The following is a 24,041-nucleotide window of genomic DNA, read 5'->3' as shown; positions in this document are numbered from 1 at the left end:
TAAGTGAGATAGTGCAGGGCCCGGCGGGTTCTTCTAAATTCTCAGTAACAGGTGGCTTATAAAACAGAAACAAAAACAAAGCACAAGTGAACAAGAAACCTCAGCCTGAGCCCTCTTGCACCGGTACTTGAGTGACCAGCCCTCAAGCCTGGAATTGATCACTCCCCAGAAATGCAGGCAATCCCGGGAGCATTTCCTTCCGGACAGCGGCGATCAGCTTCTTCCTCCTCTGACTTCCTCGGTGGCCGGGATGCCGGACAGCAACAGGCACAGCCCGGTGTGAAGCTGCATTCCGACAACACGAGGAGCCCGTGGGGCTCAGTCCTCTAAGCATGTTCAGACTGCAGTCACCACATTCCCACTTTGCAGTCTTCTTAAACAGCATAAAAGCTTTAACCCACTTTTCTCTCTTTCCCACTATAAAAGTCATACAAATTCTCTCAAATATTTGGAACGCTTAGAAATGTATTAAGTGGGGGGGGGACCTGAGCTCACGTATAAAATCTTATGCACAGAGGCAATTTATTTATTTTTGAGATAAGGTCTCCCCATGGAGCTCAGACTGGCCTTAAATGCACTGTGTGGTCCAAGTTGGCCTTGAACTCACGGCATCCTCCTGTCTCAGCATCCTGAGGAGTATAGGTAGAATACAGCATGTGCCACCCTGCCTGGCTCAAGAGCAATTTAATGTTCACAATTTAAATATACTGTATTTCCTTCCAAATTTTTGATGCTACACATTCAATTTTATTCCCTTTTCTCTGTCTTCCTCCTAAGACATTTTATAAATTGAGGGTTGTGTGTATATTTCTTCCTCAGGACTGAACCCAGGGCTTTTGCACTGAGCTACATCCCTAGCCCTTTCTTATTTTGAGACGGGGTCTCACTAAGTTGCCCAGGCTGGGCTCTAACTTGGGACCCTTCTGGCTCAGTCTCCCAGAGTGACGGGAGTTACAGGTGTGTGACACTGTACTTGGTTTTATAAAGTCTAGGTTTTAACAGCTTTGAAACATTCTGCCAATAAAAGTCATATTTAGGTAGTTCAACTTTTTTCCTATTATGCTAATAACACTGTAACCATCTTTTTCACTAAAATCTTATCTCATTTTTTAATCCTTTCTTCAGTGTGATAAACAATAACCTGGACTTTTTTTCTTTACAGTTACATGCTTATATTTACTTATGTAGTGCTGAGCTGTACTGACTTGTTAAACGGATGGGCTAAATGGTTTTTTATTGCTGCTTTATTATGTATTCCCTTGAGTACTAGTAAGCTTAACTTTTAAAAAATATTAGCCATTTATTATATCTTTTTCAATGAATTCTCCAATTGTGTCTTTCCCCACTTTCTCTCCTCTTCCCCTAACCCTCTTCCTCCTCATCTTCCTCCTCTTCCTCTCCTCTTCCTTTTTTTTTTTTGGTAGAGACAAGGCCTTAGTCTGCTGCCCAGCCTGGAGCAGTGGCTACTCCCAGGCCTAATCCCACTGCCAGGCAGCAGAGCCAGAGGCTTGCCACACTGATGCCCGATTTAGTGCAGACGCCCGGCAGCATATCAGTGTGGCCTCAAACTCCTGGGCTTGAGCAATCCTCCTGTCTCATCCTCCTGAGGAACGGGCACCATGCCCCGCTTCGTTCCTCACTGGTCCCCTAGGGCTTGCTTGTCTTCCTATGGGCTCTGTCTGTGCTCTACGAACCATCCAACTCATGTGCTGCACGAATTGGAAAATGATTTCATACTGTTTCTCTTGGTAATTATAGTTTTAATATTCTTCCCAGGGTTTAAACTTCGCTGTCTCTACAGTTATCCACTCCAGCAGCCTACCTGAGAATCTGAGCCAGAATCCTCTTTTTTGGTCTTCAGTGGTACCTTTGTCCCTACATTAAAAAAAAAAAAGTAAAAATATCAGAGAAGACTGCATAGTACAAGAGAAAGCTGAGGTCTGGAGAGCAAAGGTCTGGGATTCCAGATGGTGCCATGCATCCTTGCTTGTACCCCCTTCTCCAGGACAGTTTACCTAATCAAGGGACACACTAATTCATTGAACTCCACAGTCCATTTCCTTTTTTTTTTCCCCTCGAGACAGGGTCTATGTAGTTCAAGCTGGCCTCACATTTATTATGTACCTCAGGCTGGCCTTGAACTCACAGTGATCCTCCTGCCTCAGCCTCCCAAGGGCTGGGATTATAGGCATGCACTACCATGTCCAGCTACAGTGCATTTCTGTTTGAAAATCCTTGCTGTTTCTTCTATGACGCTGTCATAGAATCCAGCTCTTTGAAAGAGAACCCCCATAATGAGTACCCCAAATAAATAACCATTTGAAATAATTTTTCTTTTACCTTAAAAAAACACAGCATTATGGTTATACAGTATAAGTATTATCATATCACTGGTTTACTTGAAATAGGACACAATAAAAACTATAATGCAATGAAATAAAATACAATTTATTTAAAAAAACTATTAAAAAAACCTCCCCTGTTCTCTCTACTCACTGAAAACGTCTGCCCCGGGGGCGGGGTGGTCCTCAGCCAGCTCCACGAAGTTAAGGGGGAAGATCCCGGTTCTGTCTCCAAGCTCTCCTCTGGCCCATTCCTCATTCACAAACTCTTTAAGAACAATTACTTCTCCCTCAGAGAAGCTTAACTCATCCCTCTGATCTCCAATATATTCAAACCGAGCAATGCATCTTGGTTCTCTGAACAAAGAACACATTTGTGGGGTAAACTAGAGAATACATGTATTTTTTAAACAAGATGTTTTAATTGGTTTTATTTTCAGTTCCCAAGTTTGGCAACACTTTACTACATAAAACAGAGTAAGTGTTCCCTAGCACTAATTTTTTTTGTTGTTTTGTGGTACCGGGGAACAAACTCAGGACCTTGTGCTTGCGAGGCAGGCGGTGATGCCACTGATCTAAATCCCCGGCCCCTAGTACTAATTTTTAAAATGTTTTAAAACCTTTATTCAGTCTTTCAATAAATGTTTTCTTCCTTTGTGTACTCTGACACAAGGTATACTTGGATAATTTAAAAATTTCTCACAAGAAGAGGGACGTATGTAAATGACAGGGCCTACTTTTGAGATGTGCCCCATCCCTCGGAAAAGCTGACGCTCAAGGGTAAGGGCAGAGTCAGCAGCGGGTGGCAGCTGACACCGTCACATCTGTCTTCGGATCCCGTTTACTTCTTCATCAGATCTGCCCAGACGCTCTGCGTCCTTGGGCTGTGGCAATTGTGGCCCAGTCTGAGACCTCAGTCACAAGCGCGTTTCGTTTAGGAGAGCTGGCCCTGAAATTCAACTTCCTAACCAAGCACCAGGCCGCAGGCCAGGGCATCAGCTTTGCAGAGGAGACGGTGCGGTGGAAGCTTGCCAGTCAACGCACGTAATCTCCCCGATTCTGCTGCTTTACAAGGTGATCCCTTTTCTTGTTTTCTTCGGTGTTACTGATTACTGAAGGCCAGGGCATCAGCTTTGCAGAGGAGACGCACAGTACGTGCTGAACCAGGCAGAGCGGCCTGACCTGTGAGGAGAAGGTGCGGTGGAAGCTTGCCATTCAATGCACGTAATCTCCCCGATTCTGCTGCTTTACAAGGTGATCCCTTTTCTTGTTTTCTTCGGTGTTACTGAGATAGGGACTCGCTATATAGTTCAGGCTGGCATGGACTCACTATGTAGCACACTCTTGCCTTAAACTTACAGTACTCCTCCTGTCTCAACCTCTCATGAGCTGGGATTGCAGGACTGCACCACCGTGCCCAGCTTTGATTCCAGGATCTTCTTCAAAAAAGGCTTTGTAAAAGAAAAAAAAAAGGTGTGGTGGTACACGACCGTAATCCTCAGCACTCGAGAGGCTGAAGCAGGAGGATGGCTGCGAGTTCAAGCCAGCCTGAGCTACATAGTGAGACTCTGGCTCAAAAACAAAACAAAACAAAGACCCTAAAATGGCACCGTTTCTGACTTTTGGAACAATCCTTAAGTGATCTCCAAGTTTTTTTTGGCACTAGGGATTGAACTCAGGACCTTGGGTTTGTGAGGCAGGCCCAGTGCCACTGAGCTAAATCCCAGGCCCTGATTTGCAGCTTTGACTGAAAGTAATATAAAAGTGCAGATGAAACTCTGCCTCTAGAAGCTATGACAATACCAAACTTTTGATCTGAGACTTCACAAAGCAAGTTTCGATGGCAAGAAGCAAGAGACCAACAAGTGCCTGAAGGGATGAAGGTGGTTCTAGCTCCAATCAGATTCGGACTTAAATTGGGTCAGTGGATCCATGGCTGTTCATGCCCACTTTGAATTCAGTTCGCTGACACGGTGCATGCTGCTTAAAAACAGGAGAAAAATTGAACCCGAAACAAAATTCAAATGCTGTGGCATCAGAAGTTTCCTTATTTGTGATAACCTTTGCATTTATCTTCTCAAGTCCCTTGGGAGCATCTCCTTCTGTCTGACCTATTCCTAGACAGGTTTATAGTCTTCACCAGGTAGTGAATCCTATTAACTTCCTCATTTAACTAGAATATAAAGCTGCACTGCGGCAAGGTTTTAAATCACAGAGGAGTTACAACGATGGATAAAAAGGTACATAAATTCATGCAAAGGTCTTCAGACACACAGGAGGACCCCTTCAGTTTAATTCTTCCTTCACTCCTCCTGTTTCCTCTTTAAGTGAACAATACAAAATGTCTAACAGGTTTTTGTTTTGTTTCGCAGGGCAGGGGTTGGAACCCAGGGCCTCATTAATGCCAGGCACTTGCTCTAGCATGGAGTGACACCCCTGCCCCACCTAGCAGTTTTGTAGGATTCATATTTCTACAAGATTAGATTCTATGACAAAAATACTTGAACCTTGTAAAAATCTGTTGGTAGACAAACAGAAGGTCGAACTAAAACGAACTGGGGACAAAACCAGCTGTGCTGAGGCTGAGGGATGCATCAGGACAGACTCCACTTGGCTGCTGTCTTCCAGGCCTGCACGGAGAACTGCAGGTTGCATTTTTATGAGGAGTTACTATCACTTTTAAACAAGTCAAACTTTCCTCATAATTTAAAAATATACCGAGAAGCCAGACATGGTGGTATATCCCTGTAACCCTAGCACTCTGGAAGGCTGAGCCAGTAGGTTTGCAGGTCTCAGTCCTATCTGGACAATTTAGACCCTGTCTTGAAAAAATAAATTAATTAATTAAAAGCCTGGGAATATAGCTCTGTGTGAAAGCCCTGGGTTCAATCCCCAGTACTGCCAACAAACAAAAATCTCAGCAGGTGTGGTGGTGCATGCCTGTAATCTTAGCTCTCAGAAGGCTGAGGCAGGAGAAGTGCTACAGGTTCAAGGCCCACCTGGACTACATAGTGAATTCAAGGCCAGTCTGAACTACGTAGGCTAGACCCTGTCTAAATTAAAAAAAGAAGAAAGAAAAGAACCCTCCTTCCACAACAAACAGAAAGACCCTGAAGATCTGAGTAATCACACGTTGGAAGTATTTAAGCTTAGTATTCTTCATGATTTACCTGCTTGCTTTCTCTGCATTGTGTGCAAAATAAAAATAACTTATTTATTAACTTACTTATTAACACAATGAGATGAAACAGATTCTCTTTTCCCACTTCCTCCTTCTGGAATATCAACCTAGTAAAGACAAAACCATAGTAACAACTATATTTTTTTTTTTCACTTTTTAATACGCTTAAGGCCAAGTTAATTAGGAAATGCATGATTGAAATCAGCCAGTTAAGCTAGGGTTAAACCTGTCAGTATGACAAGTGCTAAATAGTAAGAATTTCTGAATTTGGATTTTAAACAAAAAGTATAGCTTATGATGTAGCCCTCCTTGGATAGACAGAAAATCCTCTTATTTGCTGGAATAAGCATATTAGTGTCATTCTACTCCTGATCGTTTTCTCTGTCCCAGGAGCTCTAAGTTGAAAACTTCAGCTGAAAAGGATTTAAGATAGAAATCAATCAATTTAAGATAGAAATAGGGGCGTCTGCCTGTAATCCCAGCACTCAGGAATCTGAGGCAGGAGGATCGTGAGTTCAAAGCCAACCTGGACTACATTAGCAAGACCCCATCTCAAAACACAAAACAGAACAAACAAAAGGATAAAACCCAGACATCAGGCCTATGCTGCCACACATCAGTGCCACCACACCTGATCAGAGAGGGCAGGATTCTGTAATATCTTCTTGACCTCCAAATAAAACAATCAGACCAAACTTGTGGCTCCTCTCCATAACTATGGAACATTTTTTCCCCCTTCAGTGTGAATAAGGAAGAGAGGAAGGAATTCATACTAAACAAGCATCTACTCACCGGAAAGCACTTTCTATCACACCTCATTCACAAGGCTCAGGAAAGCTGGGCTGTAATCAGATTCCTGGCCATGTGCATGCAGTCTGAAACTACTTACGGCTGTGAGGTTTATATTAAATAAATAGGGCACTCTTGATGAATTCTACAAGTTTGAAGTTTTAAAACAATTTTTTAAACTTGTGGGCTTAGAAATAACATTTATACCAGTAATGTGGCAGACTCAGTGTGATTGATTTCAGTGTGGTAATTGTGCTTTTAAAGTACTGCTACATTGGGCAGAAGAAAAATGAGGAAGAGTGTTAAAGCTAACATTATTCTTAATATTAATCTAGAGAATGTGGTTGAATTTCTCCAAAGAATCAGGCCATATATACACTAAGTAATTTTTAAGACCTGCATTTCATTATCCAAGAGACTCAAACTCATTTCTATTTAAAAATACAGATTTTCTTATACTTGTTTTCTAAATTTCTGATGTGATGGAAAATTGTTTGCTTTCCCCCCTCAAATAAACTGTTAACACTAACTACTTAAGCAAGCTTTCCTGACAACTGCAGTATGGATGAGTTACGTTAAGGGCCAGGTCACAGTCCTCCTGCTAACACAGCAGTCCGCGGGGTGGTCTCCTTTCACCCCATGCCCCACATGCCTGGACTGAGCCCCTGGGCTCATGGGTCAGGTGGTGAGGTGTACAAAGTTCCAAGGCATTCGTGGACTTTCCCAATCAGATTTGAAATCAATGGATCACTACCTTCAGTAAAAGTGTTTTAGTATTCCCAAAATGAGTTTTTGGAAAAATGGAGATAAATAGTTGAAGAAAACAAAGAAAGCAAAAAAAAAAAAAAAAAAAAAAAAAAGGAAAAAAAGAAAAAAAAAAAAAAAAAAAAAAAAAAAAAAAAAAAAAAAAAGAGAGAGGGAGACAGAGAGGTGGTACCATGACTTCAGGAACACTCCTTTCAGGACATTAGTGCCATTTCACTCATGTTCACTAAATGTTTCAAAGAATTAACATAAATCCTTAGGTGTTTAGCAAACCTCTAAAAATATCTGATTCACCCACTGACCTGTGGTGACCTTTCACTTTTATAATCCAGGCAGCATTTAGAAGGTATATCAGAACAATTAATCATCACCTAGCCGAACAAAGCCTTTTACTTTTGAATTTTCTAAATGCCATAGGAATGAAGAAAGAGAGAAAACTAGAACTCAAGAATGAATTGAGGCTTCTAGCTCTTTTCCTCAACTGCAAGTAACACGGGAGCCACACAGCACACGACCAACTGCAACAAGCCTGACCCACTTACGATTACTTTGACGTAGTTGGCAGGAAACACACCAGTCTGGTTTCTACATTTCCCTCTGTACCAGTCTGTATCTATCTTTTCGAGAAGATAAACAATTTCTCCAGATGTGAGGTTCAAATCATCAACTTGCTCTGTAATATCACAGTAGAGTTACATACGATAAATTATCTTGGTTGCAGATTTAGCCAGACAACAAGGTAGAATTTAGTTTTGCCAACTAAGGTAGTATGTTCTATTGATTAGAAAACAGATTATACTAAGCCAGGTGTGCTGGTGCATGTGTGTAATCCCAGCACTCGGGAGGCTGAGGCAAGACTGCTGTGAGTTGGAGATCAGCCTGGGCCACATAGTGAGTTCCAGGTCAGTGTCAATGACACAGTGAGAGACCCTGTCTCAAAAAAACCAAAACCAAAACCAAACAAACGAAAAAAACCTCAAAAACAAAAACAAAAACAAAAACAGATTATACTAGTCAAATTTACCATTTTTAAGAAAATTGTTTTGAATTTTGACATTATGAACTTTCCTAAGATCAAATTAGCTATATCTACTATGCACTGATGAATGGGAAATGATTTTTTTAAAAAACCCATTATGTTGGCCAATGATTCCTACTGGTGCTAATATAAATCTCTTAATGAATATACATTGAACAGTGAAAGAGCTTTATGGACATGATATAATATTATCATTCTCATTCATGCTTAAAATCATTTCAACTTCAAATATTAACTAAGGGAGTATTATAGGTCTTTGGCAAGTAAATTTATCCACACTAAAATACAGTTTATCAAGTGGATAAAATAAATAAATCAAAAGAATTTATTTCAGGGCTGGTGAAGTACCTCAGTGGCAGAGGGCTTGCCTAGCATGTGTGAGCTCCAGGGTTTACTCCCCAGCATTGAAGGAAAAAAAACGTTTATTTGTAGTCTTGTATATGAACGGTATGTAAAAAATGGGTATAAAAATCAAGCATTGGGATCTCATAGGTAAGTATGGATAAGAGAATTTAGGACAAAAGAAATTCACTTACTGAATCAGAATTGAAAATTTATTACAATAGTCAGTCAGTACCCAGTATTGTGAAAGAGATAAAAAGTTGAGTTTCCTATTGTCATGTCTGTGTCGGGTCCCCCTCCCACCCCATTTCAAAGGCAAGGGTAACAGCTCTCTGCAGGCATCTCTAATCTAGAATCTACAAGCACAGAAAAGAAAGAAATTAACTTCAGGAGGATGTCTTGCTCTATCAAGTTATTATTTGTATCCTTACCTGCTGGAAAATCATGAAGTACAACAGCATGAGGAGTATTACTGTCAACAGGCTTCTGAGCATGGCTCGAATCCTTAGGGGCCCAGCAGGGCTGTGAAGGAAGTGAAAGGACAGATGCTGCACTTATTATTCACTTTGAGATTCTCTTAGTTACTTTTCTTGTTGCTGAGACAAAATACCTGACACCCACGACTTAAAGGAGGAAAAGTTTATTTTAGCTCACAGTTTGTAGGGGTTTCAGTCTATAGACAGCTTGCTCCAAGGCAGGTTGTCATGGCAGAAGAAAAACAGTCCATGGCAGGGCAGGGAGAAAGCAGCAGCAGCAAGCCTTTCTTTGTCTTTTATTCCACTCAGGCTAAAATCCTATTGGATGGTGTCACCCACACTGAGGGTGGGCCGTCCTATCACCCACACCCAGAAGTATGCTAAATCAATCAGTAGACTAGTTTAGTTACTGCACACCTTAGCTTCAGCCACTTCTGAAAAGCCCCACCCATGAGCACATGAGGCTTTGGGGGACATCTAGATATAATCCATATACAAGCCATAACAAAGACCACATTTCTTTCTTTCTCTTTTTTTTTCTGGTACCAAGGATCGAACTCAGGACCGTGCACTTGCCAGGCAGGCGCAGTGCCACTGAGCCACATCACCGGCCCCTCTTTTTTGTCCCCCCTCGTTAGAGTTCTCTTGACACAATTATAAGATGCAAACCATATAGGTGAACAAAATGGGGGAATCATTATCAAATTGAAAGGAAATGCGTCCTTGCCAGGGAAGACAGAAATAACTTTCAATACCCTCCATGAATACGTCTGTCTTCCCTCCCTCCTCCCACCTTCTTCCTTGCTTACTTTATCCCAGGAAGTGAAACCAAAGGGAACTCCCTAAGTAAAAAAAGAGAAAAAACCAATGGTAACTATTCTGTCTCAGAGAAGTGTTTGTTTGTTTTTTTTTTAAACCTCATTACCTTTCAATCAAGGGTCGTATTTTTCTGTGACTAGACTAAACCTTAAAACAGAGCCTTAAAATTTGTATGTTTATTAGGGTGAGAGAAGAAGTTCTGTAATTTATGTTCTTGCCTTTTGTATAGAAGGGAGTTAATAACTTCCCACACACAAAAAAATCCATTTCATTTATTATCACCTAACTGAATGCTTTCTCTAAGTTGAAAGCAATGCTACCTCCCATGCCTGGCCTGGATTCTCTGTTTAGTTTGACCGATTTATTCTACAGTGATTCTAAGTAAATTAGCCAAGAGAATGTAATATTGTCCAGTTATCTAGCCAATGGCCTAGACTGGCTGAGGAGAGGGTCAGAGTAAAGAGGGGTCTTTTCTTATGACAAGCAGTTGTTACTCTTAGTTTGTTTACATGAGGAGACAAGCTCATCCACACCACCACCACTGCCTAATCCGACTGCAGGGTGTTATTTGGAGTTACAATTTAAAACTCTCACTGGGCACAGTGGTCCAGACCTGTAATCCTAGCACTCAGGAGGGTGAGGCAAAAAGACTGCAAGTTCAAGACCAGCCTGGGCAACTGAATGAGACCCTACCTTAAATACAAAAATCAAAAAACTCTTCAATAATTGCAAACCTGCAAAACAAATGAAGGTTGTTTCTATGGCCATTGTCTCTTTGTCCTGTCAATGATTCTTGTGCCCTCAGCCATACCCTAACTTTCTCTCTGCCCCTCCTTCTCTATGCTGCAACGGACTGAGGAGACCACACAGTGAATAATGGTCCACTCTCTCCCTTCCTACACTGCAGCACCTTTGCTTGGATCTTTTCTGAATCTCATATGTTCTTTCAACCATAATGCAACAGAGAGGCAACCGGTATTCTCTTAAATTAGGTAAAATGAAACATGGCCCAGGTCAAGACAGTAACGGCTAATGCAGCCTACTCTATCAGCTTACTAAGGTAAGACTAACATCTTCTTAGGGACTGCTCAATGCTTTTCCCCAAATAAATGAGAAATATGGGAGTTTCAGGAACCATGGAAATGAGCTGTGTGATATTTTAGATGTGAGAGAACCTTAAATTTTCTTTATTTATGCAATTAATTTTATGTGTACATGTGTGATTTTCATTTTTTATCACATCTGTGAAGAAAGGAATGACTACTCAATAAATGACATTAGGCTAGATGGTATCTATTTGGAAAAAAGAAGCTAGAGAGCTACCACCTCACACCTAACACAAACATTAGCCTTTAAATGGACCAAAGATCTAGGCAGGAGAGACCCTGAGAGGTGCGGAAGGTCATTTTGCCTCCCAAGTACAGTTCCCCTCTCAGCCTTCAGCGGATGGACATCCCGGGCAATGGGGCCCGTCAGCTGGGCCTGACAGGTGCAGGGCCAGGGAAGGGACAAGGGGATCAGCACAATGTGGACCAAACCACCAGCTTGCATGCAGCTCTGGCAGGGACACCTAGTACTTTTCAAAGGTATTTTTACATCACTGCTAATACAAAGGGCATTATACTAATAAGAATAGCTGGTATTCATTGTTCCTTTGCTGTGTCCACTCACTGTGATAAAGCACCTACTAATGGTTCAGATTTGAAATGTCCCCCGAACTCATGTGCCAAATGATGAGCTTTTGAAAAGAGACTGAATCGTGAGGTATAACTAAATCCTAAAGGAAGATTCACTGTCACCAACAGGGATAATGACATGGCCATTTTAGGACATTCCTCGGTGTATAGCACAAGTTAAGAAGGTGATGTTTAAAGTGGAATAGCTCTGGACAGTTGTAATGTTTGAGTGTGGATGTGCATGCCTATCATCCCAGAACTCTGGAAGGCTGAGGTAGGAGGAATGCAAGTTCAAGCCCTGGCTGGGCAATATGGCTAGACCCTGTCTCAATAAAACAAGTAAAATAAAAAAAGGTATAGGGGCCTCACAAGTGCAAGTTCGATCCCAGATACCAAAAATTGGGCAATATGGCTAGACCCTGTCTCAAAAAAACAACAAGTAAAATAAAAAAAGGTATAGGGGCCTCACAAGTGCAAGTTCGATCCCAGATACCAAAAACAAAGCAAAACAAAGAAGCTCTGCTAAAAATACACTTCTACCAATTGGTCAATAATATTTCTCCTGATAAACAAATGACCTCCAATAATCTTTGTATCCTCCCAGGCTCTGAAAATTTATTAGGCCTACATTGTGATTTGCAGGGGCTGGATTGTATTTCATTACTTTAGGAGCTAAAACTAGAGGAGTGAAGTTTATATTAAGTTTATACTTTTTTTTTTTTTTTACTGGGGATTGAACGCGGGTCCTTGTGCTTGCAAGGCAGGCCACCGAACCGCTGAGCTAAATCCCCGGCTTAAGTTTATACTTTTAAAAAGGAAGTATGTAGCATTTATAGGGCCCCCTTTAAAATTACTATCCATTCTGCTAGATAACTAATCTCTGGCACTTCGGTAATCATGTTTATATTACTTAAAAAATAGGGCCGGGAAATGAGAACCAAGACCTGTCATGTAAAGGTACAAGATCCCAATGATGAATGTAACTGTACTGTATACCTAAAAAGTACCAATAAACTCAATGAGAAAAAAATAGCTCATGGATTTAGCTCAGTGGTTCCACTGCCTGCTTTGCAAGCATAAGGTCCTGAGTTTGATCCCGGTACCAAAAAAAACAAAAAAACAAAAACAAAAAACCAAAATAAAAACAAACAAAAAAACAGCTTTCCCCGCTGAAAATTCATGGGTGAATATTCTGGCTCCTAATAGGCCAGCTATGAAAAAGGCAAAAACCAATGGTAGTCATTGCATGTATTAAGTATTTAGGATGGCAGTAGCAAGTCTCTCAGAAGTCATTTATTCTAAAAAGGGAGTGAAATGCTACTGTAACTTTTATTCTGGTTAAAATAATCATGCTAATAAAGTAAACCTAGGGATGATTAATAGTTCTATGAAATGTGCTGCCATGTATAGTGCAAGGGCTGTACAATATTAATTCCTTACGTTGGCTCTGCTTCTGAGGTTTTCATCAAGAGGAGTGATAATCTTTATCTGAGACACGTGAACTCTGCCGGTATCTTCTCCCTTTTGGCATTCCAAGTAATTATTTTCCGCTTGCTTCAGCATCACAAGTACGTCCCCACGCTGTAAGGTACAATACCACTCGATGAAGCAATTATTATTTAATAAAACATTATTACTTTTCCATATTTTAATCTTTGGAGCCTAAAGCATTTAATAATGTGTAATAGCAGTGACAGAGGCCAGCAGGGCTTTTTTTTTTTAAATACCAGTCAGTAAAGAAAGAGTTCTGCTTTACCTTACAAGAGAGTTCTCCAGGGTTTTGAGACACAATGTCTTCACTGGCAATTCCATGAGGCAAGGGTAGCTTAAATGCAAATGGATTAAAGAATTACTCTTCAACCAAAAAATATTCCCACTAGTTGTTGACCACTTAGGGTTCTGGCAAGTACACCTAAGACACACCTCTCTAGCAGTTAAACTCTCAATTAGGTCCCTCCGGGTCCTAGATCTAGTGGGGCCTGCCATGTCTCACAGACCTTGAAGTTTCCACCATGTGAAGTTGAGCCCACAGGACCTTAAGGGCTGAATGTGGCCTGCAGTTCCCTTAATAACCACTACCAGGAAGTTCCATGTTATAGAACAGTTGCACCAAATCCCTTGGGGCACTGAAAGCTAACTGCTCAGCTTTCAGAAGGCAACCACTGACCTGTGAGGTCAGTTGCTAACAGGTGACTGAAGCTCTCCATGTAGGGTTTGACTGCTGTTTCCATTTGCTTTGCACCTAGAATCTCCAGGATACCTAGTGTCTTTTTAAACCCATTTCACTGCCCGGCCCCAGCCACTTCCTGGTCTACTGAGTTTGGTGTGGCCTCAGCACAGTTTTCACATTGTGCTCCACTCTGGCCAGGAGGGCTCTTTTCATGGCTTGGTGAATGTGAGTCGATACGTCAGAGGGTCTCTACAAAGTACAAAGCATACCCAGGAGATGCAAGCACACACACTCCCAACTTGAAGTGGGAGGCTGCCTGGGCCCGCAGATCATCCAGGAGTAAAGATGAAGAGGTCTGTGTTAAGTAGTACAGCTTCCTGGCTTCCTCAGTCTCTGTGTATAACAGATTCCAGCTCGCTGGCTAGCAGGCCAGCAATTTAATGGTAGGGTAGTCATGAAAAAATACATAATTTAAGCAATGACTTCATGACAAAAGTCATAATCACTCTGAATTTGCTCTCATTTTGATGTATTAATTGCCTTGAGTTCTTTAAATGTTTTACTGACAGTACAAAGCTATGCTAAGCGATATTTGGTTTCTCCTGAGTAAAGGAACTCAACAAGCAATGGCAAAGCAGGCAGAGACTTTCCACCAGGAACACGGAGTTCATGGGGTGGCATAATGGTTAGGAGCCTGGGCTCATAGCCAACTATATAAAAATCCTGGTTTCCCACTAGCTGGTTGAATCTCACCAGCTTATTCTCCTCATTGGTACAATGGTGGTAATAACAGTATCTAACTCACAAGGTTGGTGTGAGGGATAAATGAGTTACTTTATGTATAAGTGCTCCAAACAGTCCCTGGCTTATAATTAGTACTCAAGACACATCAGCTACTATTTTTATTTATTTATTAAGTAACTTATCCCAAAGAATACCCTTGGCTCTTACTAATTAAAGTTTCATTAGTTTAAATGAATATGAATATATATGAATATAACCTCCTTCTTATCTGCTGATTCACTTCTCCAAGGACAATTAAAAAAAAAAAAAAAACCCTGAGTGGCTGAAAGTAAAAAAAAAAAAAATCTGGCTCAATGACATAAAGTAAAAGAATATTATAATTAAATTATTAACTGACATCCCTATTAAGAGCTACTCTGTCACACAACTGTTTAAAAAGAACAAACAATTCTGCTGTCATTTTAATTTTTCTGATTTTTATCAGGTCAACCTGACCAAAGTAGAGAGCACATAAATCTGCTTTTCATCCACGGGTAATGGAGGCAAAAGTCATTTGATGAGAAAAACATTCACAGAGAACAAATTTAATATCCAACTGTCTCAATTACTGATAAAAACTTCTAACTAGTAGTTATTAAATGGACCATAATAATTAGGCTTACAAAATGGAAAAAATGTGGGAATATCTGTACAGTAGAAACTCAATTTCTACTTTAGTTTAAATTTTACTCAGTGGGCAAAGTAGCTCTAAGGTTTAACTATATCAAGCTGTAAGTACAATATCTGTCAGTTACTCCTGGTAGCATAACCTCTGAGAAAGTTTTCTAGTCCCAGGTGTCACTATGGCTCTTATCTAAGGCAATCTTCGGGTCAAGGGACAAGCCTGCATTTGTTTCACCATCATTTTCTAAGGAATAATGGATCTTATATATATATTTTAGGACAAACTTCTCCACCACAGACACTTAAAGGAGCAGTATTTACCATGTATTTCCTGTATAGAGGGTGTCCTGGTTTGGGACGAGGGGGTAGCACCGGATCTTGACTTTTAAAGACTTGACTCTTGGCTTTTGAGAGTCCAGACGCCAAATGACTTTGTTTTTTCTGAAGATCCATGTCAGAAGAGGACCGATTAAAAGGCAGTTTTTTACTCGATGTTTTAGTGGCAGAAAGTTTGGGGGGAGGTGGTCTCTCAGGGGCCGCTTTAGAAGGAGGCTGTCGAGTTAGAATCACTTTTCCGTTTACAGGTCTGAAAGTTAATGTGGCAGTCATGAGTCAGCATCTGATGGGTACCGGTTTCTGTTGTCCTTTCTTACAGTGTGCACGTACATACACGCGCACGTGCACACACACACATACAGCTTTCTGCTACTGTAATACAATTACCGAAACCTGCAGGGTATGCTATTTTTGAGCAAACAACGGCTGCATTAAACATTGTTTTATTAGAGGAAATACCATGATGTTCCAGCTTCCTCTTATCTTGCACTGGAGATTCATTAGTTCAAGACAAACAAGCATTTACTATCATGAGCCCTCAAAGGCCCCAAGTGCTCTTAAACACATCATGACTGTTTCAGTAAGCTAAGCACTTTCTACCAGTCTGAGATGAAAAGCTTACAATATCAGGTATATGTACTAGGGCCTTGCAAATGATTAGAAAAGGAAAATCCCCTACTGTTTATGTTATAGGGATCACTGTTAAAACTCTAAAGAAATTAATTCTGAAAGTGGAAAGACAGCTATTACTTTGAAAACCTTTCCTTAATAGCTAAGACAGAAATAAATTTCAACATGGCACTGTCTTCTGACAGCAGCACAGCCTTTTGCTCACACAGCTCTGGGGACACAGGCAGCAGGTCACCTCTGAGTTTTGCAAGCCTGTCTTCCCTTAGAAATGCCAAAACCAGGCCCATTTCTCTTATGCAGAAGGGTGTTTGTGTGTGTGTTTTCCATAAATGGAGTTGTTTAAGGTTTACAAAGGAGTCTCGTTCATTTGTTTGTGGAAAAGAGAGACCCAGGTTTGTGCTCTAAATTTTGGAATGGGTTAAAAAGAAAAAGAAACAGAAATTCCAACAACTTTCTGTCAGAAGCAGACTGTGGGCTAGTGACCTGAGTAAATCTATGAGTTTATTTTATTTATAAAAGATCTAAGGCCAACAACACTCAGCCTGGATGACAGAAATAGAAAGAGTTGGATCTGACTCATTAATTGTTTTCTAGTATTTCTCATACTCACTTACCTTGGTGGCAACCTTGGGGGTCCTCGCCCAAAACCTCCTGTTTCACCTGTATGGTCGGGTTCCTACAAGTGTCAGGCAACACTTATTAGTCAAGACTAATCTAAAACAAGAACTTGTCAAGAGGAACTTTGGACAACTTTCTGGTTGGTTCAATAAGTGAAAGTGTAGCTGACTTAGAGAAAAGGGTCTTTTAACACCAAGCTACATCTTAAGCCCATTTTATTATTATTTTGAGACAAAGCCTCACTAAGTTGCCCAGGCTGGGCATTTTGAATTTGGGATTTTGAATTTGCAATCCTCCAGCAGCTTCAGCCTCCCCAACTGCTTGGATTATAGGCCTGCACCATCAGGATGGGCTTACAGTAGGTTCTGAACTACAAGGAGGTGAGAATAAAGAATGGCCTAAAAGGAAGGCATATGTGGAAAAATTGAAGCCCAAGAAGGGCGATTTTATACCACTGTGGCCAAGAGGTTGGGCAGGGTGAGAGGAAGTTACATATGGAAGAGTAAAGGGGAACAATGTGAAAAATAAAAGATGACCACAGTTGGAATGTTTCGATCTAATAGGAGATGAAAGAAATGAAGTACAGAGATAAATAGGAAGGTTTCTCTACGGGAAGGAACTTAAACTGTGCTGCTTGAAGTTTTCTGAATGTATTATAGTTCAAGGATTGGACAATGAGTACAATACATGGAAATATTTTCAGGTCTTTTGTTGAGAACGAAGTTAAGGATTTTGAGGCCAAAACTAGGATTTTTCTTTTGGTGGAGGCAGAAATCCTCACTAAATTCTTCTGATCGTCTCCTTTGTTCACCTGTCCTACTTTCCTAAGACTCAGATATGACACCCAAGAGGTAATATTTCCCCAAGACCTTATAAGGGAAAAATGCCAGCCTTTTAAAATTACACTGCCCGGGGCTGGGGATTTAGCTCAGTGGCTCCACCACCGGCTTCACAAGCACAAGGTCCTGGGTTCAATCCCTGGTACCACACCAAAATCAAAACAAAACAAAAAAAAACCAAAAATTACACTGCCTTTTTTTTGTAAAGAGGGTTGAATTATAGGTTGAGAATCTTTGGGCTAGTTCAGACTGTTTTCCTTCTTGTTATGAATGAGTTAAAATTTACTTTCTTGATTTAAAATTCATCCTCTTTATAACTTTTTCTTAAATACCAAATGATTAATTGCCAATAACTGCAATCATTTAAACATGTTTCAATGTTTTAAAAATCCCATTTTAAAAAACAAATTAAGCTTTCCTTTAAAACTTGGTTTCACTAATGAGTTCAGTTAATGTAGTGAGGCAAGGCACCAGCTCATAAACCCTGCAATATTCCAGAATATAATCCATGCCTTATAAATATACTGCTGCTTGTATTTCTTCCTGACAATACTGCTGAGACTTGAAAATGCAGCTATTTCTTTGGCTACCTTCAAAATTAAAAATACTCTAGCAGACAGGAAGAAACTTTAATTGCTTTTTTTCAAAATTATAGTTGTTAGACAATTTATTATCTAACTAGCTATTAGATAATTATGGGAAATTTAAAAAAGGTATCAAAGTACAAGTATGATATAGAAACATATAGGTAATGTATCACAATAAGTACAGAGCATATGATCCTAATTTTGTACTAAAAATTAGCTGTAGTTTTCTCTGTGTGGTGATATTTTTACGAAACACCTTAAATTATCCTTTTTTTCTTTGTATTACTGGAGAGCAAACCCAGGACCACACATACGCTAGGCAAAGATTCTATCACTGAGTTATATCCTCAACCCTTATTAAAATTTTATTTTGAGACATGATCTGGCTAAGTTCCTAGGCTGGTCTCAAACTTTAGAATCTCCTGCCTCCGCATCCCTTGTAGCTGGGATTACAGGCATGTGCCACCAAGCACAGTTTAAATCTTTTTAATTTTTCAATTTTTTACAGTGAGCAAATTTTAAGTTAGAAAAAAAGGCAGTGAATTGAAATTTCTTCAGGGATGTCAGGCGCGTCCTGAGAGGTTCTGTACCTCACACCACAAACAATGATCTAGGGTGGCTTCCACAGGAGGCACTGGCTCCGTGTTTACTAGGGCCTGGGTCCTGCCTGGACCGGCCCGATCTTTAGAAGATGCCTGATTAGGGACTTCCTTCTCTTCAACATCCCACAATAACTGGAAGCCTCTCTGAGCCTCCTTTGCGGTATTTTTTTCAGTTCTGATGTCTTTGAGCTTTAGCTTTTGAGGGGTTTGAATAAGCATTTTAGCTCCCGATGAACTGAGTTTTCCTACTAGTCTCTGTAGATGCTGTCTTTTTGTGTAGCTGCATTAGAATTACACTTTAACACCAAAATGATTTCCCATTTTGGTGGTATTTAAAGGAGATTTTTCTCTTAAGGTTGCACTGACATTTTGGAATTATGAGTGGCCTCTAGATGTGTTTTCGAAAAGCTGATACTGTTTCTTGTGTCCTGAGCTCTAAATCAGCCTGTGCCCTTCCACATACACCTCTGTGTTGTATATCTGATGTGAGCCTGTACTGGTCAGCAGCCTCCTGGGGTCGGGGGGCGCTCTGAGTCCCCACAGTGGGCAGCGGGACACAGAGCTCCTGCACAGAAGGGCCCTAGTGACTCCTGACTTTCCTCAGCCTGAGAAGGAAAATTCTCAGCACTCATGCAAGAGAAACAGCAGTGGTTTTTGTCCTTTGCGTGGTCAGGAGACACAGCTGGCAAAGACCAGGCATATCCCTGTGGGTTGCTATGCTAATGAAATATGCCTTTGAGAGACCCTCATTCTCACCTTCAGTCTTTATGGGCTCTGGTCTAAAAGTTGTTTCAGTAACTAATTCTCAAAGAAAAGGAATTTCTTAGGTACACATTTGACTTCCAGTCTTTACAAATCTAAACATGCGATTTCAAGCAAAACATTTAACCTGTAGCTTGTTCCTCTCATTTTTTTCCTTCAGACTCAGTGTGTCTACAATGGTATGCACTTATAAAAGTACAGACTGCTCTGACTCCTTTTATAAACAGGGCAGGACAGAATTTTCCTCATGTTCATGTCAGGTACAAGCACAATTACACATACAGTATTTCTCCAGAAGGATCAGTTGATTCTAACTTCTGCTTTTTGTTTATTTTAAATATGGTGTTGCTAGTGGACTGCTTAACACCAAATATAATAATAATATATCTGTATAGAGCTTTGTCGTTCACAAAGCGCATTACATCACCTAAGGAATGATATGTGTAGTTTTTATCACACTTTTACTTCCTTTTATAATCTTTTCAGAGTAAATGCCTGTAACCTTCTCAAGCAAACACTGTTCCCTGGAAATATGGGGTTTTCCTATTCAACAACAGTAATAGTAAGGACCATATCATTCTGTTTTGGGCTTTCTTGGCCGAATTTTAATAAAAAATTATTACCAAGTGCTTTGAAAATACAAATGATCACTATAAATTTTAATTCATTCTACAGAAAATCTCATTAACTTGGTATTGGCTAATTTAATTTAATGTCCTCTTCAAAGAATTTTCTCTTCACTAGATGGGTTTGAATGCACAGTGTAAAACTATTATAAAAATCTGAACTGAAAATTAGTTTCAAAGACTGAGAATTGACTGCATGAAATAAGTCTTAAAGATTATCTACCTTATGGAAATATTGAGGTTGGAAAAAAATGCAAAATTCTTTGACCATCATCTTAAATGTACAGTAAGGCACCATTTTATTTATTTATTTATTTCCTCATTGAGTTTATTGGTACTTTTTAGGTACACAGTAGAGTCGCATTCATCATTGGGATCTTGTACCTTTACATGACTTGGTAAGGCACTGTTTTTTTTTTTTTTTAATTAAAAATCACTTTTTTCTTAAATTTCAGATTTAAAAATCTTAGGGTAATTATCTTAAAGTTACTTACATATTAGATATTAGAAAATAAGATATTTTAAATAAAAACTGAAAGTGTGACTAAATATTTCCATAAGTATTAAATTTTTTTTAGATTTCTACCAATTTCATTATGAGCATAATTTAAAAGACAATATCATTATATAGATACATGATAAATTATTTCACAATGAAGTACAATGAATTAGCCTAATCCCTCTACAGGGATATTTTTTTTTTTTTAAGTACAAGCCTTGGGGCTTAGTAACTGGTTTCTAATAGAAATATATTTATATATATGGATATAAATTATCTTAAAGTTACTTACATATTAGATATTAGAAAATAAGATATTTTAAATAAAAACTGAAAGTGTGACTAAATATTTCCATAAGTATTAAATTTTTTTTAGATTTCTACCAATTTCATTATGAGCATAATTTAAAAGACAATATCATTATATAGATACATGATAAATTATTTCACAATGAAGTACAATGAATTAGCCTAATCCCTCTACAGGGATATTTTTGTTTTTTTAAGTACAAGCCTTGGGGCTTAGTAACTGGTTTCTAATAGAAATATATTTATATATATGTATATATATATATATATATATATATTATTTAATCTGACCAGTAGTAAAATAATTTAGCCATCAGCAGAATATTTTAAAATTAGTACATAACTTTTTCTTCAACCTAGTACAATCTATTACCAACACTTACCACACTTTTTGTTCCGTCAATGTTACAGAGTTTTCCAGACACTGCACTGTAAGTGTTTCCAATAGGTTTTTCAGCAGGGAGTGGAGGTGGGCTTTGTGAATCTTCAGGTAAACCTTGCAAAAACAGCAGTAATTCATTAGTAATGTCTAGCCTGGGATTCTAAAGAATGAAATGATTGCAGCTTTGTTCTTTAGGAAAATAGCTATCATAAAAGACCCAAAGAACAAACAGTTAAACAAATGAGAAAGAGCTCTCAGCAAATCTCAAAAATTGATGTTAGTCAACATCAATTAATTTTATTACATGTTTTATAGAAAGTGAAATAGTACTAAATAATACTGAATAATTACTACAGCAAATAGCATTTGCTGTGAGCCTTCTCTGTGAAAGATATTAACTAAGGAACTTCATCTGCATACATTTCTCTATCCAACAAACAAGTGCAATCAACAAATATCGTGTTTAAAAGTTTAAAATATCACAACAAAAGACATATCGCCATTAATTCCCCTCAAAGTATTTCCCCTCACTTTGAACACATTTATCCCATCCTTCTTGACACTTCCTGAAACACTTCTGGAAGACCTCTTTTTTGAGTGTCTTTAGTTGCACTGTCATGGCTGCCTTCAAGTCCAGAATCAATTTAAAATGTTTACCTTTCACGGTTATTTTGACTTTGGGGATGAGCCAGAATTTGCAAGGTGCTAGATCCGGTGAATAGGGTGGATGTGGACACACCATAAGGTTTTTATTTTACAGAAATTGCAGCAAACATATGATCAATGAGTGGTGATCAAAAATATGATAATTTTTAAATACAGAAATGTATTACAGCAAAAGACACATTGTTATCAATCCCTCTCAACACGCTAAAAGTATTTCCCGTGGTTTCAGACATACATTTGTCCCACAGCTCCTGGCAATGTGTCTTCACTGTATTAAGTCTTCTTTAAAATGTAAACATTTACTCTATTCTTCAATCATCCCTTGTATCTATGTGCTAGATCTGCCTCTGTGGTGATTTAAACAAATTTTAATTAAAATGAAATAAAATTTCAGTTTCTCAGTTGTACTACCCATATTTCAAATACTCAACAGCCATTTATTAGCTCAGATATGGAACATTTCCATTATTGCACATATTCTATATATTTTAATAGATGAAAAAAGTAAAGTTACAAAAAACAGTTACCTAAGGTTATAATGTTAGTAACTGTTAGGTTTTCTTCTATTTGTGAACCCAAAACCCTGTCTCACTCTAATAAGACATATTGCTTAATATGTGGCATACCCAGCCCTTCCCCATCTAATAATTAAATGTTTTTTAATTAACTAGCTCCAGATTCATAAACATAATTAACCTCAATTAAACAAACAATACCTTTACTTTACATCCAAATCACATTCTGATCTTACTAACAGCGTCTTTGCAACTTTTTGTTTGGCATCAGGGATTGAACTCGGTACCTTGGGCTTGCAAGGCAGGCGGCGGAACCACTGAGCTAAAGCCCCGGCCCTCCTCCCACTTTTTTTAAAGGAAGAAAAAACAGATGACCAAAACTAATTAGTGGCTGCTAAATAAAATCGGTGTGCAAAAGTAGTTGAAGAGACGTTACTATAACATACTGAAGGAAGCTAAAGCCACCTTTTACAGTATTTGCTTTAGACATTGAAAGAAAATGGGAATTCTTTTTTTTTTTAAAGAAATGAATACTTTTCATTTCCATTTCACATGAAAAATCTGTAACAAGAGGATAATTTGTAAGGTGCTTGTTTTGTCAACAGTCAGGAAAATGTTCTTAAAAGGAGGAAATACCCAGGTCAGTTAGTAGGAAAACTGATTGAGAGACAGGCAAATGTTTTTAGTGAGAGGCAGGACTGCTGTGGGGATTACAACATGCACAGAACACCCAATTCAGCCACTATCTTGAAGACTTCCCCTGGTGCACCCCTAGGAAATAAAGAATCACAGGACAAAACTCTGTTCTAACAAATATGGAAGAACGCAAAGTGAATGAAAGCAATAAAGAAGGTGCTTACTGGTAGGGGAGTCTCCATGAGTGTGTGACGGGCTAAGGATGGAGACAACTGCCATTTTTATTTTACTTTATTTCAAGAAAAAAATGTTTAAAAATAAATAAAAATGCGAAATTTTTAAGCATTAAAAAAAAGAAACATTTTTGGGGTACTAGGGACAGAACTCAGGACCTAGTGCTTGTCAGGCGGGTGTGGCCACTGAGCTGCACCCCAATTTTAAATAATATCGCTGGTGAAGGTATCACTGAGAAAGTGACATCAGAGCAGAGACATAAAGAGTAGTGAGGGAGAAAGCCATGTAGACATCTGGGGAAAGGTATCCATTTAGAAAGAACAGGACCCACAGGGGACAAAGCTGACCAGTTCAAAGAAAGAAGATCAAGGAGTTTGGCACAATCAGGCTGTTACTTTCTTGCTTTATCCATTCCATTTCAAGTTTTTCAGATGCCAAGTCTTGTTCTTTTCGTGCTGCAGTATACAGTATATTCACTGGTTAACAAAAGGAATAAGAGAATTTGGGGGAACAGGTTTTTGTTGAAAGCAACTTTTCAGTGGTGGGGCCTTTAACACTGAGCTATACCCCTAAACCCCCCCTTTATTTTTATTTTGATATAGGATGTGGTTAAATTGCTAAACTGCCCAAGTAAAACTCAAGCTTGTGATCCTCCTACCTTAGTCTTCCAGACGCTGGCATTAACAGGTGTGTAACACCACATCTGGCCTAGAAAAGCTACTTTTTTGTTGTTGTTGTTGTTGTTGTTGAGACAGGGTCTCACTATGTAGCCCAGCCTGACCTTGAATTCACTA

The 24,041-nt window shown here is 39.3% G+C and overlaps 1 protein-coding gene across 1 annotated transcript in view; it reads right to left on the bottom strand.

Moving 5' to 3' along the window:
• The window catches only part of Sh3d19 (SH3 domain containing 19), a 33,838-nt gene extending 9,888 nt beyond the window's left edge, over positions 1–23,950 (bottom strand). The window contains exons 1-11 of the mRNA XM_033759953.1: positions 23,906–23,950; positions 21,198–21,356; positions 16,587–16,648; positions 15,328–15,592; positions 13,186–13,254; positions 12,870–13,010; positions 8,890–8,980; positions 7,620–7,750; positions 5,569–5,630; positions 2,497–2,699; positions 1,823–1,875 (exon numbers count right to left, since the gene is read on the bottom strand). Of these exons, the coding sequence (XP_033615844.1) occupies positions 1,823–1,875; positions 2,497–2,699; positions 5,569–5,630; positions 7,620–7,750; positions 8,890–8,980; positions 12,870–13,010; positions 13,186–13,254; positions 15,328–15,592; positions 16,587–16,648; positions 21,198–21,356; positions 23,906–23,950 (1,281 nt within the window). The remainder of the gene's footprint in view (positions 1–1,822; positions 1,876–2,496; positions 2,700–5,568; positions 5,631–7,619; positions 7,751–8,889; positions 8,981–12,869; positions 13,011–13,185; positions 13,255–15,327; positions 15,593–16,586; positions 16,649–21,197; positions 21,357–23,905) is intronic.
• Between the last annotated feature and the right edge of the window lie 91 nt (positions 23,951–24,041).

This window comes from Fukomys damarensis, unplaced genomic scaffold, assembly GCF_012274545.1.
Source record: "Fukomys damarensis isolate Sample0158 unplaced genomic scaffold, DMR_v1.0_HiC HiC_scaffold_38, whole genome shotgun sequence".
NCBI classification, from domain to species: domain Eukaryota; kingdom Metazoa; phylum Chordata; class Mammalia; order Rodentia; family Bathyergidae; genus Fukomys; species Fukomys damarensis.
Note: the sequence above shows the minus strand (reverse complement) of the source record. Positions and strands in the feature narration are given on the sequence as shown.